The sequence below is a fragment of the Petaurus breviceps genome, unplaced genomic scaffold, assembly GCF_028583685.1.
Source record: "Petaurus breviceps papuanus isolate PSGF00001 unplaced genomic scaffold, PetGlider_PUasm1.0 98, whole genome shotgun sequence".
Lineage (NCBI taxonomy): Eukaryota > Metazoa > Chordata > Mammalia > Diprotodontia > Petauridae > Petaurus > Petaurus breviceps.
In genome coordinates this window covers 36,226,300-36,243,770 of record NW_027187460.1, presented here as the reverse complement: position 1 = coordinate 36,243,770, position 17,471 = coordinate 36,226,300, and the positions used below count along the sequence as shown (strand labels likewise).

General features: G+C 37.5%; 1 protein-coding gene across 1 annotated transcript in view; it reads left to right on the top strand.

Annotated features, from left to right (window-relative positions):
• COLEC10 (collectin subfamily member 10) overlaps nucleotides 1-17,471 on the top strand; it is a 65,406-nt gene that overhangs the window by 42,912 nt on the left and 5,023 nt on the right. Inside the window, exons 3-5 of the mRNA XM_069080940.1 lie at nucleotides 1,555-1,626; nucleotides 9,918-9,971; nucleotides 15,912-16,007. Of these exons, the coding sequence (XP_068937041.1) occupies nucleotides 1,555-1,626; nucleotides 9,918-9,971; nucleotides 15,912-16,007 (222 nt within the window). The remainder of the gene's footprint in view (nucleotides 1-1,554; nucleotides 1,627-9,917; nucleotides 9,972-15,911; nucleotides 16,008-17,471) is intronic.

The following is a 17,471-nucleotide window of genomic DNA, read 5'->3' as shown; positions in this document are numbered from 1 at the left end:
AAGAGAAGGAAAGAGGGAGAAATGGAGGAGAGAAGTGGAAGGAGAGAAGGGAGGAGAGAGGGGAGGAGAGAGGGGCAAGACAGAGAGGAGGGAAAGAGAAGGGGGAGCAGAGAGAGGGAGAAAATAGGGGGCAGGGAGACAGGGAGAGATGAGGGAGAGAAGAAGAGAGAGAATGGTGAAAGGGAGAGAAGGGTAAGAGAGGTGTGTAGAAAGAGGGGGAGAGAGAAGGACAGGTTTGGGGTTAAGGAATCTGAGTGGAGTGGATGACTAAGTTTTACTCAAATGCACTGAAGCTCTCAACAACATGAATTTTTTTTCTTGCTGCTATCCTCACATTCCAATGGAGAAGAAGAGAAAGAGTCCAATGACACATTACCCAAAAGTATAAAAGTGAAAATTTATGGATCAAATAGGTGTGTTTTTTAAAAGGATTCCTCTCCCCCATCACCCTTTTTAACGCTTCCTCGTGTTTTCAAAGGTGCAGGACAAAAAGATCCAAGATAAAGAATAAGGACAAAGACTTTGGTGGTTTTGGGCCCTGACCTGCTTATTGATACAAGCATAGGTGTTGAGCTGGAACATCCATGCTCTTTAGTTAACACTTTGTCACCATAATAAGCTAGTGCTGTCACCCCATGCTGATGAATTCCAATCATAAACTACCAAGCAGCAGCCTCATCCCCAGGTGACTCACTTGGCTGCATATAACTCCACTCCTGCTGTGGCATGAATGTGTGAGGAGATGGGGAAGAGGCAGAGTTCTTGCAAATTGATGCAAGGAGGTGTATTAACATCTTTCTCAGGCATCTTAGATAAGTTCAGAGCCATTCTGCTCCCCACCCCTTTGGGACGAATTCATCCAAGTCTATGTGACTCTGGGCAAGGCAGTCAACTCTCTAGGTCTCAAGTTTCTCATCTGTAAAAAAAAATGGGGATTAGAATAATTAACTTCTAAGGTCTAAACCTGGGATCTAAAATTTGCTGATTCTCTTCCTATGATCCTCTAGTTTTGTAGTTGTGAATAATAACTCGCATTTACAATATATGGTATATGATATTGCGTATCTATATATGTATATATAATAGCCAGTTAATATTGTATGTATTTTCATAATTCATTTTAAAGATGAGAGACAACAAAATCACAAATGAAGTTGACTCATTGTCTAGACCTCAAATGAGTTATAGAAGCTGGATCGTATAGAGCATGCAAGTTCTAAGGTCCAACACCTTATTTTAATAACAAAATTAAAAGTAATATTGGGTGATACTTTTCATTTTGTAATCAAAGTTAATTTTTATTATAATTATCTTTTGAGATCGCATATAAAACAAGCTTTTTAAAACCACCATATGTTTCCAAAACTTAGCCGTAAAATGTAAATACATAGAAATTAATGTTGCATGATACTTCAGATTATACGGCATATATACAACATATTTTGGTATTTTTCTCAAGTGATTTTTATTTATTACATATATGTTAGATGCAGAGCAAATATTCCACAAGTTTTATTTTTTAAAATAGTAAATATTACATGGTTTGATTTTCAGGAATGAAAGGAGAAGTGGGTGAGGTAGGAGACCAAGGCATCCTTGGCAAAATTGGACCAATTGGTGGAAAGGGTGAGTTATATTGGTTTATTTCCTATTGCCATTTCAAAGCAAATTAAACATAAAAATTGGAGTTATTTTCTTAAGGATTTTTTGCTTGCTTATTTTTATGATTGCAAGTCATTAAAATTATATCTTTTTTAAATAAATATTTTGAACTTTTTTACTGTTTGGGTCCATCTTAGTTTATTACCCATATATATGAAGTATGTTACATGGTCTATGAAAATTCAGAATTTGTTGTGGTCAAGTTTTCAGGAACAAAGACCCAAGAGTCTATATATGAGAGTAATGCTATGCCATCATCCCAACTAGAAGTAACTGCATTCTCAATAATCTCTCATCTCTTTCTTACTTTTGAACATGAATTATATTTACATACATGTAGGATTAGAAGATTTAAAACTGGAATGGACTTTAAAGATTATTTAATCCAACCCTTTCACTTTGTAACTAAGGATATTGAGGTCTAGAGAGGAGATGAGATTTGGCCAAGGGCATATAGCAGTTAAATGGCAGAGCTGTGACTAGACTAGACTAGACTAGAACCAAAGACTTCCAACATCAAATCTCATGTTCTTTCTTTCATATCTTTTCACTCTTTAGTAAATTGGAAATTGCTCATTTTTGCATTCCTAAATATACTACTCACCACATGAGTTCTTCCAGACCTTTTCAACCTTCCTCAAACCTCCTCCTACACCTCCTGATTCTCTTCTCATCCTCTCAGCTGAGAACTTTGTGTCATTTTCCCTGAAAATATGGGGCCATTCTCCTCCTCATTACATATCACTTGGATGCCTTCTGCCAGTGCCTCCTCCTTCACCCTATCTTAAATGAAAAGGGGGCCCTTCTTGACAAGGGGAATGGGAGAAACATCTCTATGTATGGGTGATCCCATTTCATCCCCTCTTTTTCTTACAGACTTCCCCCTCTATTATTCACTCTCCCTCACTTGTCTTCAATCTCTCCCTGTGTACTGGCTGCTTCCCTACTGCATGCTAACATGCCTTTGTTTCCTCCATCCTTAAAAAGCTCCCACTTGATCCATCCATCCTTGGTAGCTATTGTCCCATCTCTTTCCTCTCTTTTATGGTTTGAGAAGACCATTTACAATCAGTGTCTTCATTTCATTTCCTTTCCTTCTGGCTTCAGACCTCATCATTCAATAGAAACTTTTCTCCAAACTTACTAATGAGCTTTTAATTTTCAAATTTAGTGATCTTTTCTCATTCTTCATTCTTCTTGAAATCTTTGTATCCTTTGACACTGTCAGTAACCCTTTTCTCTTTGATACTCTCTTTTCCATAGATTTCCATGACAATACTCTATCCTGGTTCTTGCACCTGTCTGCCTGCTTCTCAGTCTCCTATACTACTTTACCAAGGCCTCTTCTCTATATATACTACTTATACTATTGAACTTTGTGATCTTACCAGTTTCCATGGATTAAAGTATCATCTTCATGTTGAGGATGAATCCTATATCTACTTATCCAACCAACAGTAACTTATATTCCAAACTCCAGAGTCACATCTCCATCTTATGAACGGGATGTTTCCCAAACATCATAAACTCAACAAAGCCCAAATTTAACTCATTTTCTTTCCCCATTCTCATCCTTTCTGAACTCTACCACTGTCCAAGGTGCCATCAATGCTCCCAGTCACCCAGTAACTCCAGGCTCATGATCTAGGTGCTATCTTTGAGTCTTCATTCTCCCTCACTCTCCCATTCAATCTGTTGCCAAGTTCTCTTGATTTTACCTTCATAACAGCTTTTGTAAATGCTCTATTGTCTCCTCTGACACTTGTCATCCTGGTATAACCCTATGTTACCACCTCACACTTATGCTATTGCATAGCCTTTTGCTAGGTCTCCCTGCCACAAGTGTTTCTGCAGTCCAGGTCAACCTCCACTCAGTTGACAAATTAATCTTTTAAAAGCACAGATACAGCCATATAACAACCACCACCACCACCCCCATTCAACTAGTTCTAGTGCATCCATATCACCTCTAGTTTGAAAGGCTCAAATATAAAATCTTTTGTTGGCATTTAAAACTCTAAGTAACCTGACTTTCTTCTACTTTTTTATCTTCTTATGCGCTTATTTTTCCCTCCACTCATTCTATGATCCAGTTATACTGTAATTCCTTGTTCTTTCTCACACAAAACAATGCCTATCTATCTAGACTCTGTGTATTTTCTCTGGCTAGCCCCCATGCTTGGAATGGTCTCTTTATCTCTGCCTCCTAGCTTCCTTGGCATCCTTTAAATCCCAACTAAAATCCCACCATTTACAGGAAGCCTTTCCCAATTTTTCTTAATTCTAATGCTTTCCCTCTTTTGATTATCTCCAATTTATCCTGTATATATTTTCTTTGCACATAGTTCTTTGCCCATCATCCTCCCCTGTTAGACTGTGAGCTTTTTGAAGGTGGCAACTATCTTGTTCCTTTCTTTGTATCCCTAGCACTTAGCATAGTATCTCACATATAGTAGGTACTTAACAAATGCCACTTGACTGACTGACCAATCAAAGCCTAGTCTAGAACAGTACATTGAGACTAGCAGATGACTAATCAAGGTATATTTGTTTTTTAATATTAAATTGAATTATTAGTCTCTGTTAGAAAACGATCATTGCGTAAAAAGATAGTTTCTATTTACCAGCCTTCTGCTGTTCACTGCAATTTGATAAGCATTTGCTAATCATCTACTATTTATAATGCACTGTGCTAGGAACTAGGGAAGATACAAAGTTTAGATAAGACACAACTCTTGCCCTCATGGAGCTTATAGTCTAATAGGGAGATATAGTATGTATACAAGTCAGTAATAGAAAATGATATTGGCAAATTATGAAAGAGATGCAAAAAAGTTTCTATGTGTTGTTTTGGAGAAATGTCTTTACAAATTGAGAGAATGAGGGGAGGCTACATGAAAGAGAGATAGCATTTGAGTTGGATCTTTAAGGATGCATTTTTAAATCTAGGTTGTACTAGATTTTCAGTCAGGTCATGTGGATTTGAATCCCAGCTCTGCTACTCATTACCTATGTAGTTTTGGCTAACAACATAACCTTCTGGTTCTTGGTTTCCTCATCTGTTCAAGCAAAGGAGGGGGAATGGTCTTGTTGATGTTGAAAATATTTTCTAGCTCTAAGCTTATGACCTTATGAATGAAAAGGGGTCAATAAATTTGCTAAAGAAATGAAGAGGAGAGTTTAAAAAGTTAGAGCAGGATAGTCAGGCAGTAGCATGGGCACAAGTAGGGTGAGTTATTATAAACTTTCAGTGGGTGAAATAATCTTAATTTTGTTCTTTCTTTTCCAGTAGTGCTTAGCAACAAGAATGGAGAAATTGGTTTTGAAGAGGGGTACCAAAGGATAGGGATTTGCAGATCAGGAATACCAGAATGTTGGGGACTATGGATACTGAAGTAATAACTAATAAAATATTGAAATAATAGATAATGACCTCAAACTTCGGCATGAAGAAAAGTCAAAAGCCATATGTTCATACATTTATTAAGTCCCTATAACGTGCCAGGCACTGTGCTAATTAAATAATAAAATGAGGGGGGATGTTTGGAGAATAGAGATTTTTCAAGGGGCTAGATGTGAGTGGGTTTAATATTGATGGGTGAAGGACTAGAAGAATTAGAAGATTAGCAAGCTGTGGTTAGAGAAGTTAATTCATTTCTGGATACCAGAGTTTAAGAAGGATATTAATAAGCTAGGTAACATCAAGAGGAGAGCAACCAGGGAGGTGAAGATCCTTGAGTCTCTGTTATATAAGGATGGACTGAAGGAACTGGGCATATATAGCATGAAGAAGGAAGACATGATAGCTGCCAACAAGTATTCAAAGGATTCTATTGAGGAAAGAGTTGTTTTATTTGAACCCAGAGGGTAGAACCAAGAAAGATGAGTAGAAGCTACAAAGAGACAAATTAAAACTTTATACAAATTGGAATTGTTCCAAAATGGAACAGGTTGTTAGAGGATCATAGACCTAGCCCTGAAGGTACCCCAGAGGCCAGCTAGTCCAACCCGCTGACTTTAGAACTGAGAAAATTGAGGTCTAGTGAGGTTGTAGATTGCCCAACGTGACCTAAGAAGCTAAGTGTCAGGGGATTTGAAATGAGTTCCTCTAATTCTAGAGTCAGGGATCCTTCCACTTTGCCATATTGGTGCGCTCTTCCTCATTGGAAGTCTTTGAACAGTGTCTAAATGTCCACTGGTCAGGTATGTAATAATGGTAATTTCTTTCCTCATGTGCATTGTACTTGATGGCTACAGAGGTCAATCTAAGCTCTCAGATTCTATGGTTCTGAAGTATTTTCTCTCCTGAGACAAAACCCAACCCAAGAATTCCTGATCTTTCCCTGCCGACAACCAATAAACTACAACTTTGGGGTTTATACTCCTCTGCTCTTTGTATTTTTTTATTATAATAATCACACATAGGCTTTTCAAAGGGCTATGGCCCTTCCCTCTGTGCCAGCCCAATCCAGCATCAGGTTTCCTCAATGGGCAACAGGACTCATCACTTTAAGAAATGGCACTGAAATTTATGAGTATGTGCTGGAATGCAAAAGGATGAGAAACACTATTCTAGCCCTCCCTATACTAACTTCATTTTTAATCTGTTCTTTGAAATTTATTACCATCATTTTCTCCATGGCCCTCCTAAATTTTTCATTAACTCAAATTAATCTCACCTTTCAGGGCTGACCTTAATATCGCCACTTCCCATGGCAAGGTAGCTTTCTGGACATTAATATTTCATCTTGAGAACAGGTGGGGAGATGTGATTTAAAGCAAATAGGCACAATAGTGCAGTAAAGTCAATGTTATCATTTATTGTAAATAATGCTTTCTTTAACTTAATCTCCTGTCACTCTCTTCTCTCTCTTCCTCTGTCTCTCTCTCATAGGCCTTGGGGATCCAGGATGGCATAGGAATGCTAGATTTAGAGGGAGTTGTATGACCCAGAGGTCAAGAGGGGGAAGGGGTGGGAGAGGGAAAGAAATAAACATTTATATAGCCTATACTATGTGCCAGACACTGTGCCAAGCACTTCTTACAAATATTTTCTCATCTGATTTTCACAACAATCCTGTGAAGTAGGTGCCATTATTATCCCCATTTTTCAGTTGAAAAACTGAGGCAAATAAAGTTAAGTGACTCCCCTGTGCTCATACAACTAGTAAGTATCCGGGACCATATCTGAACTCCAATCTTTCTGACTATAACCATAGTAACCAAGCTGCCTCTAAGTCAAGCATTCCTAGATTCAAATCCTGCCTCTGAAATCACTAGTTGTAACATGTGTGAACATGGGCAAACCATGTGCTCTCCATGAATTATATCAGTTTTCTCATCTGCAAAATGGGGGAAATTATCTATGTAGCACTTATCTCACAGGATATTCAGGATATTGTAAAGGACACATTAGGTGATGTAAGTAAAAGTCCTTTGTAAACTCTAAAAAGCAGTATAAATATCACCGGTTTTTGTAAGTGCACTGAGAGTCACATGATCTCTCTCACTCTGCTGCTTTTTTTTTCAGTAATCTGGGAATAATATTGCTTATTTTTCAGGAAATCTGTGAGGAAAGTGAAGACCCTAGAACGTAAGCTTGAGTTTCTGAAGATAGAGAATTGATACTTAATTTAATAACAAACTTACTCAGTGACTTCACACATTACTCTCAATCTCAGCTCTGCTTTAATTTGCCTATCAATCAAGACAAGAAAAGGTCAGAAAAATTAAGAATTCTGGGACCATAATCAAAACACTTACAGAGCCTTGGAAAAAAGTCCCACTTGAGTGTAAGATTCTACCTTCCAAGTCCCTTTTCCTTCATGAACCATTTGTTCAAACACTTTCCTTCCTCTATACTCCTATTATACTTATTATGTATCCAACTCATTTGTCATGTGACATGCATTCTGATTTATCTTGTCTTCTGGGTGTATTTGTTTTGTCTCCAAAGTAAGAATCTGAAGGCCTTAATCTTTCTTTCTTTCTCTTTCTCTTTCCTTTTCTTTCTTTCTTTCTTTCTTTCTTTCTTTCTTTCTTTCTTTCTTTCTTTCTTTCTTTCTTTCTTTCTTTCTTTCTTTCTTTCTTTCTTTCTTTCTTTCTTTTTCTTTTTCTCTCTCTCTTTCTTTCTCTCTTTCTCTCTCTCTCTTCCTTCCTTCCTTTCTTTCTTTCTCTTTTTCTTTCTTTCTTTCTGCTTTTTGAAGGGCAATTGGGGTTAAGTGACTTGCCCAAGGTCACATGGCTAGTTTTTTGTGTTGTGTCTAAGGTCAGATTTGAACCCAGGTCCTCCTGACCCCAGGGCCAGTGCTCTATTCACTGCGCCACCTAGCTGCCCCCGCCTCACCTATTTCTTTTGCATTGTCGGTGGCGCCTAACAGTGCTAGAGAGACAATCCATAAATACATATTAGCATAAGTAATACATAAATTGAAATTTCACATTAAGAAGACAGCACTTGAGCAAAATTAAAAGGTTGGGTTCAGTTCAACCCTGACATTGGACATGGAACTCCAAAGGTCATGGCATATTTAGTAGTTTTAAAGATAGTGACAATACCTCCCTACTTTCATTGCAGAGGCTAGGGACCATAGATGTAAGATACCATGCTTATGGTTAGATACAGTTAATGTAAATTGTTAATATTGCTATACTACTTAAAAAAGAGAATTTTTTAGTCTTTTTAAAATAAAAGTAGAGTCACTGAATGAAAATTATATTCAGGAAATGAATGTGATTTTAAAACAAGAAGTAAAATTTTAAAAGAGTAGTATTGTTGGTGGTAAAGAATTGGAGATTGAGGGGCTACCCATCAATTGGGGAAGGGATGAACAAGTTGTATATGATTTTGATAGAATATGATTGTGCTATAAGAAATTACAAGGGGGATAGTTTCAGAAAAAGCTGGGAAGACCTATGTGAACTGATGTAGAATGAAGTGAACAGAACCAGGATATCATTGTACACAGTAACAACAATATTGTAATGATGATCAACTGTGAAAGACTTAGTTACTCTGATCAATACAATAACTCAAGACAATTCTGAATGATGAAAATTCCAGAGGAAGAGCTAAAGAATTCCAAGAGCAAGTTGAAGTATATATTTTCACTTTTTTTCTTGCTTTTGTGTGTCATGACTAATATGGAAATATTTTTGCATGGTTTTACATGTATAATTAATATCATATTACTTGCCTTCTCAATGGGTGGGGGAGGGACTGGAGGGAGAAAGAATTTGGAATTCAAAAATTTTAAGCATTAAATATAATTAACAAAATAGAAAAAAGAAACAGTAATGTTAGTTGAGTCCTTGGATATTATGTTCAATATTTTTGCCTTTCATTCATTAGTGACAGCTTGCATTAATCACTTGCATCTGCATCGCCCTTTATTGTTACTAAGTTTTTTTAGACATTTCAATTCATACTGAGATAGGGACTGGACCTGTGATTTCATTGATCCAGAGAATTCTAATATAAAAACATTTTCCTCTACCAGTGCAGTTTGATTCTTTTCCCTGTAACTTAGAGTCTTAGAGAGTTGCTGACTGTGCTGGGCAGTTCAGTGACTTGCTTAGAAGCACAGTCAGAATGTTTCAGGTATGGGCCTTGAACCCAGGTATTTCTTGCTCTAAGATGGTCTCTCTATCCATTGCACTGGGACTGCCTGTAATTCACACTAGCTCCTGAACCATCCTTCCCCATTTACAGAGTAGGAATAAAAGAAAATCTCAAGATGCGAGGATCTTGCTTTTGGCCAGGCCAATTTCACTGGCTTAGGTTATAACATAAAATTCCAGAGAGTATTTGTAGTTCTCAAAGGCAAGGCCATACCCAGAAAAACCCAGGCTCTAATGGATTCATTGGTGCCTTAAAGCAGGTGGAATTCTGGACCACAAATCACTCATTGATCCTCACTGAGAAAATGTTGGTCCTTTTTTGAATCTTAACAGACTGTAGAGTTCACACGACCCTTAGCACTGGTATCTGCAGAAATGTAAGCAGTAGAGCTATGAAGTGTCCAGCCAGTCCCTTTCCCATCTTCCTTACACTACATGTGCAGAGCAAATATATAGCAAAATGCTTGACTGGTTGCACATGGACACACCATAGTCCAGGATTGATACAAGAATACAGACCCAAGAAATTAATTGACTTCTTAAATATGTCCTTTCCTTTTCTTCATTGGTTGTCTTGTAATAATCAGTGACTACTTTGTTCACTCGGTTTTGGATTTTGTTTCATTTTCATGTAGGTGACAAAGGACAAAAAGGCTTGCCTGGTGCCTCAGGGGGAAAGGGCAGAGCAGGTATGTTATATTTCACTTTCTCTTCATTCTCACCAACTTTACAGAATCTCTCAGATTGACACCAATTATTCATTAACAAATATAATTTTTGAAAAAAAAAAGAAAAAAGACAAATCAGTATTCCCCTAATAGTAATACTTTCTTTAGGTTTCCTCAAGTTTTAATAAGCCAGTGGGAGAAATGGGGACTTCCTCTTAGGTGATTTTCCAGGCACTAGTGAAATAGGACTGTGCAATCCACACCTGTCAAGTAAACTGTCAGAGAGGCTCTCTCAGACACACCAGAGAAGCAGACTTGGTTATCTGGACAAAGATATTGAAGTGGAGGTGGTGAGTGCCACAGTATTCTATCAGTGCTTTGCTGGGTTTGCCTTACATTCCTCAATGACTTTCATCCAAAGACCCACCAGACTTTTAGGGTATAGAGACTATACCTGTGATTTCATTGAAGGAGAGACCTTTTATTTGAAGAAATGACTTTTACCATTGCAGATTGAACTCATTAAGTGATTTGCCCCAGTCACACACTGTTTCACAAATAGCACACAGGAGATTTTATATTCCATTCTCCAACAGGTTCACTCCTGACCTGGGCAGACAGGAAGACAGCTTTGAAGGGGTTAATATTCTTAACTTTATTCTAGGTTAGATTTCTAAAAAGGAAGCTATTAGGAGCACTAATTCCTAAATCATTCCCTAATCACCCTTCTTGCAGGGGCCAGTGAAAAGGGAGGGGCTACTATCCCTCTGCCTTGATGGGGTCAATCGAGATGGTATAGCATTCCAGCCTGTGCACCCCCCTAAGTCCCCATAAAGCCTCAGTGGGGGCCAATTGAAGCAGGTACATCCATTCTTCTATGAATTACCCAAACCCCAAATCCCTATGGGTTCCCCACTCACTGGCCAGTGCCCACTTGCTTTATGGAACAACAGACAAAGAAGGCGTATTGCCAACAACAGCCTCACAAGTATATATCATCTCACCATTATATCTCGCTGCACAGTCACAGTGGATATTTACAATCTTAAACACAAATGTTTATATTATTCATCAATATATAATACTGCACAAACATGGCAGAAATGTTTTCAAGTCATGAGCTTGGGAAATAGAGATTGCTATGGCCATGGATCTTGAAAAATATTATCTAAAAAAGAATAACAAAATCCACCTTGCACACACACTGAAATCCAACTTACTTATAGACACCCTGTATTTGATGAAGATGGGATTTGAACCCAGGTCTTTTTGGCTTCAAGCCCTGCCAGTTCTTTTGTAAGTGTGAATTGAAAGCTGCTTAAATCAATCTTTTATTTATCTTATCCTTCAGGACTTTCCCACTTTTTTCAAAGCTCTCCTACTGAGAGGGGGCAAACTCATTGAGGATATTTTTAAGAAAAGGTATTTGTATTTCTTCAGTTTAACTTCATCTTTTCCTTCTCATGGGAGAATAATGAAAACATGTTATCTAAAGACAGTATTTAATTATCTGGGTTACCTGGGGGGCATTAATAAAAGAAACTAGCAGATTATTTTAGCCAATCATTTTTGCCTCTACGACATTAGTCTCTCTTCTCCTGCCAAAGGGGCAGCTAGGTGGTTCAGTGAACAGAGTACCAACCCTGAAGTCAGGAGGACCTGGATTTAAATGCAGTCTCAGACACTCAACTCTTACTACCTGTGTGACCTTGGGCAAGTTATTTAACCCCGATTGCCTTGCTTCCCCTTTTTTTGTAAAAAGCCAAAGGGGCAGCTAGGTGGTTCAGTGAACAGAGTACCAACCCTGAAGTCAGTTTAAATGGGTTTAAATGCAGTCTCAGACACTCAACTCTTACTACCTGTGTGACCTTGGGCAAGTTATTTAACCCCGATTGCCTTGCTTCCCCTCTCCAAAATAAATTTTTTTTAAGTCATCTAATTGAAAATCCTTCAAACAGCCAAATGTACTCATTGAAATTCCCTCAAGTTTGAGATAGTTAATGTAAAGGATATTAGACTGGGAATCAGTATGAGCCACTACAAGTCACACTCTGTCACTAATCCAGCCTGTGAATTATTAAATTATTTGACATGCCAGGGTCATATTTTCTTCCTGGTTTGATATTACTGCTGCCTGTTACCTAACAGAAAGCAGAGTTGTGAAGGAACAGGATAGGAGATGAGGTTGTGATGAGACAGGTGGATGTAGGAAAAATTGGAGATATGGAAGTGTCAGGTTCATTAAACCAAAAAATTGAGGATCATTGGTCTCATAGAAGGCAAGATAAGGGAATTTTTTTTAGTGAGGTGAATGGAAGAATTATAGAATCATGAAACTAGAGTAAAAAGAACCTCAGAGGACAAGTTGAACTCTGAGAGCCTTGACAGCTCTAAAATACTTTTTATTCCACAAAGATTTCTTTCCCTGACCATTCCTTCTTTTGCAGAAGTTCAAATACTCTAATTTGACCCCATTACCCTACACTTGAGTTACTGGTAGATGGGTATATTGGTGGGTTTTTTGCTCTGAAAATTTTCACATAAGTATTTATCACTTTCTCTAGTTTCGTCTTTAGCTACCTACCCCCAACATGTCCCCTAGCCAGAGACAGTACTGATGGTGAAATGTCTCAGTGTAACTCCACTCTCTTTTATCATTTGCCTTTTCCTAACTGTATTCTCAATAAAAACACCCATACTAGCATATGCCTGTGGTTAGCACTGTTGATGAAGACAAAGTAAATATTTTTTAAAGAAAGATTAACAGACTTTCCCCTATGCCTAGGAACAAAGGTTTGAGGTTCCTGTGAGAGAGACAGGATAGAGAAAAAATAAATGGCAGACAGTTTACAATCCATTCGACCTGACTGCCTAAAGAATTACACATTCTCAAGATCCTTAAACACCATGCAAAAAGGCACAATTTTACTAAAATCTTAATTAAGGCCACCCTATGATATAAAAGTTATGCAATTAGGTGGCTCAGCAGATAGAATGCTAGGCCTGGGGTCAGGAAGACAAGTTCAAATTTAGTCCCACATACTAACTAGCTGTGTGACCTTAGGCAAGTCACTTAACATCTATTTGCCTTAATCCAATTGAGAAGGAAATGACAAACACTAAGCAGGTCTCTGGCTGAGGGTCCTCCCACACTGCAGATAGGAAGATGGTGACTGCAAAGAAGATGAAAAAAGATGCTAGAGTCTATCAACTCGAGGCTTCCGTTGGTCATGAAAAGCAGTAAATACCTGCTAGGCTACAAACAGACCCTGAAAATGATCAGACAAGGGAAAGCCAAATTGGCCATCTTAGCTAACAACTGCCCAGCCTTAAGGAAATCAGAGATCGAATATTACACTATGTTGGCAAAAACTGGCATACATCACTACAATACATCAATACAATTGCCATTGTATTGACATAACATGGGTATAGCATGTAGGAAGTACTACAGAGTATGTACATTGGCTATCATTGATCCAGGTGATTCTGATATCATTAGAAGTATGATGGAACAGACCAGTGAAAAGTAAACCATGTAAAAGTATACTTTATTTTTAAATTAAATTTATTTTTTTTAATTTTTTTAAAATTGATTTGTTTGTTTACTTTTAGTTGACAACATTCAGTTCCCCAGTCCCTTGAGTTTCAAATTTTCTCCCTCTCCTTCTTCTTCCCTTCCCACGGCCCTGTCATGGTAGCATGCACTCAAATATAGGATATACAAATACCTTCACATTAATCATTAGTCAGGTTGTAAAGAAGGATTATAACTGATGGGATGATCACTGAGGAAAGAGGAAGCAAAACAAACCAAGAAAAAGAAACACAGCAAATAGTTTGTTTCAAACAGCATTCAGTCTCCGCATCTCTTTCTCTGAATGTGGATATCTCTTTCAATCATGAGTCTTTTGGAGTTGCCTTATAACCTTGCATTGTTGAGAGGAGTCCAGTCTATTGAAGTTAGTCATCACACATATGTTGTGTCTGTGATTGTGTACAGATTTCTCCTGGTTCTGCTCTTCTCACTCAGCATCAGTTTATATAAGTCTCTCCAGGTTATTATGAAGTCCATCTGCTCCTCATTTCTTATAATAGCACAGTAGTATTCCATTACATTCATATACCACAACTTGTTCAATCATTCCCCAATTGATGGGCATCCCTTTGATTTCCAATTCTTTGTCACCACAAAAAGAGCCACTATAAATATTTTTGTACATATGGGTCCTTCCCCCACTTCTCTGATCTCTTTGGGATATAACCCTAGAAGTTGTATTGCTGGATCAAAGGGTATGCACTTATTTATAGCCCTTTGGACATAGTTCCAGATTGCCCTCTAGAATAGTTGGATCAGTTCACAATTCCACCATCAATGCATTAGTGTTCCAAATTTTTCCACATCTTCTCAAGCATTTATCATTTTCCTGTTTTGTCATCTTAGCCAATCTGGCTGGTGAGATGTGGTACCTCAGAGTTGTTTTGATTTGCATTTCTCTAATCAATAGTTATTTAGAACATTTTTTCATATGCTTATAGATATCTTTAATTTCATCTTCTGAGAACTGCGTGTTCATATCCTTTGACCATTTATCAATTGGGGAGTGGCTCATGTTCTAAAAGTATACTTTAATAAACCAGGCCAAAACTTGTTTAAAAAAAAAGAAAAAAAAAGAAATGACAAACACTCCAGTATTCTTGCCAAGAAAACCCCCTGAACAGTATAGACATGCTATGATCCATGAGGTCACGAAGAATCGGACAGTACTGAACAACAGTGACAATGACATAAAGGGTGTCCCAAAAGTCTCAATGCAGTTTTGAGCTATTAAAACTTAAATCTGTATTTTGAGATGAGTGACTTCTCCTGATCAAGGAAATGCTCTATGTAAATTCTAGGAACAATTTAGAAATTTGGGTGAAGGCTAAATTGGATAAGAATTTTGCATTTTGTTCAGATGTTTAGTATTGTGTCAATGACTTTGATGAAGATAGAGATGTCTTCCTTACTGGACTCACAGATGGCACAAATCTAGAAGAGACAGCTAACACAGAGTTAGAATACCCCCCCCTCCAATTTCTCAACAGGTTAAAAAATTCTTATGAATTATTGGGCTGAGTCTTATAAGATCACAGATAGGCAAGCTAAGCACAAAGATCTATGCTTAGGTTAAAAGAAAATGAATTGCAAAAGTATAGAAAGCCTATCTAGGCAACAGTGAGCTACACTAGGGGCTTCTTGTGACAATACAAACCCAGTACAAGTCATCAGTGTGATATGACTGTCAAAAAGCTGATGGAATTTTCAGTAAATTGATAGAAACATAATGTTCAGAATGAAAGGACTAAATAGTCCATGTGTTCTTTGCTGTAGTTACACCACAATCACATCTTAGGAAGAACATTGACAAACTTACCTAAATCTAGAAAGCAACAAATGCAGATGGTGAGAGGACTCATATATAAATATTATCTGGAAGGGAGAAAACCAAACTTGGGATATTTATAACCAAGAAGAGAGGACTTAGGTGAAGCATGTTATCTTTCTTCAACTATTTGGAAGGCTGACAAATGGGAAAAGGGTTTAGATTTGTTCTTCTTGGCCACACAGGGAATAACTAAAAGCAGGCAAGAGGATTTACATTCAATCTACTGAAAAGCTTCCAAAAATTGGAGCTGGCCAAAAATAAAATGGGCTGCCTCAAGAGGTAATGGAAGGCAATAGAGATTAAGAGAGGGAGTAGTGGAAAGAAGGTTGAAAGTGGAATCACCTGGTAACTACTTGACCAGGAGTAAGTTATTTGTTTTCTCAACTGTAAAATGTGAGTTATAATTCCCATGGAACCTAGCTATTGGGTTGTTGTAAATCTTAAATGAAATAAAGTTCATATAAAGCAGTTCTGCCTGAATATGTACATTTTCTCCTTCCAGTTTATTCATGATTCCCTGTAAATTACTTAGGTACTGTCTGTGATTGTGGAAGATATCGTAAAGTTGTTGGACAGCTAGATATTAGTGTTGCACGACTCAAGACGTCCATGAAATTTGTCAAAAATGGTGAGTGTTTTATGGACTTTTGAATGCATTCAAATTATGCCATACTTTATTGCCTATTTGCTATACAGGCCATAAAAGTTGGAAGTGGCCTGAATACATTCAACTCAATGACTTAGTAATTAAGCAAATCTTTGAGTATCCCTACTGAGGTCTTCAAAATTCTCCTGTGTCATGGTTTTGTTTTTATGACAGTAGTAAAAGGCTAAATTCTGTATGCATTTTTTGTCAGCGTGGCCCCCTTCTAAACTAATGCCCCCAGAATGAACTCAGTCTGGATCACAAAGGACACTCTTCTTCTATGGTGCCCTACTAAGGCTTATTGGGTAGTAGCTATGGCAGCTATTATCATCGAAATATTAGAATTTATTTTTACAATTTTAGAAGATCCATTATTTCACCAGGGATATGGGAATTCCCTCCATCAGTGTACATCCTGGCCCTTCTGTTGGTAGATGCCTCATGAACTGTTGTGTCCAAAATAAATTCAACAATTGATGGCAGGTGTTGTGGTTTTAAGTTTCTGAGTCTCACTAGGCTATTTCTCTGATGTAATCCCCTCCTGGTTCCATCCTCAAACCCTTTCTATTTTGATAAAACCTGCCAGATTTTTGGTCCACAGGAATGACCTTAGAGGATCCAATGCTATCTCCATAGCATTATGAAGTACCAGAATTGTCTATCAGAATGGAAGCTGCAAAAAGCTCATGCACATTATAAAAGTGAATGTTGTAAACTAAAAATAAATAAATAAAATTTAAAAAATAAATTAGGAAAAAAACCATAATTTAAAAAATTTTAAATAAAAAAGGTGTATTCAGACTTAATACCAGGAACAATTTCCTAACAATTAAAGCAACCCAAAGGTAATAAAAGTCCTGGTGACTGCCCCCTCATCTATTACCCCATCCATTTCCAGTTTACTTTGGTATATCATTTTCCCTGATTAGATTATAAACTTATTAAGGTCAAGGTCTGTCTTTCTTTTTTTTTTTCATATTTGTATTCCCAGTGCTTAGGGTAGTTCCTGGTACATAAGAGGTACTTAATAAATATTTGTTGAATTGAAAAGAATTGACTGGTGCTGTCTGTTGTCCAAGAATCAGTGCAGTTAAGTTTGGGGAGGCTTATCACTAGCATTTTGCCAACAGGTAATGAAATTTCTTGGTCATAGAAAGACACCAACGTGAAGAAGGGGTCACAATCCATAACAATGAAAGGAATCATTTGTGGATGAGATCGTGGATCCTTGGAGAACTGAATTTATTTCAACAAACATTTTTTTTCTTTTAAATTTTATTTTATCAAATTTGTTTATCTACATTTAGTTTACAACATTCAGTTCCACAATACCTTGAATTCCAAATTTTCTCCCATTCTCTCTCCTCCCCTCCAACCCCCATGGCAGCATGCAATCTGATGCAAAACACTTATTATGTGGAAGACAGGAAGACAAAAATGAAAAAC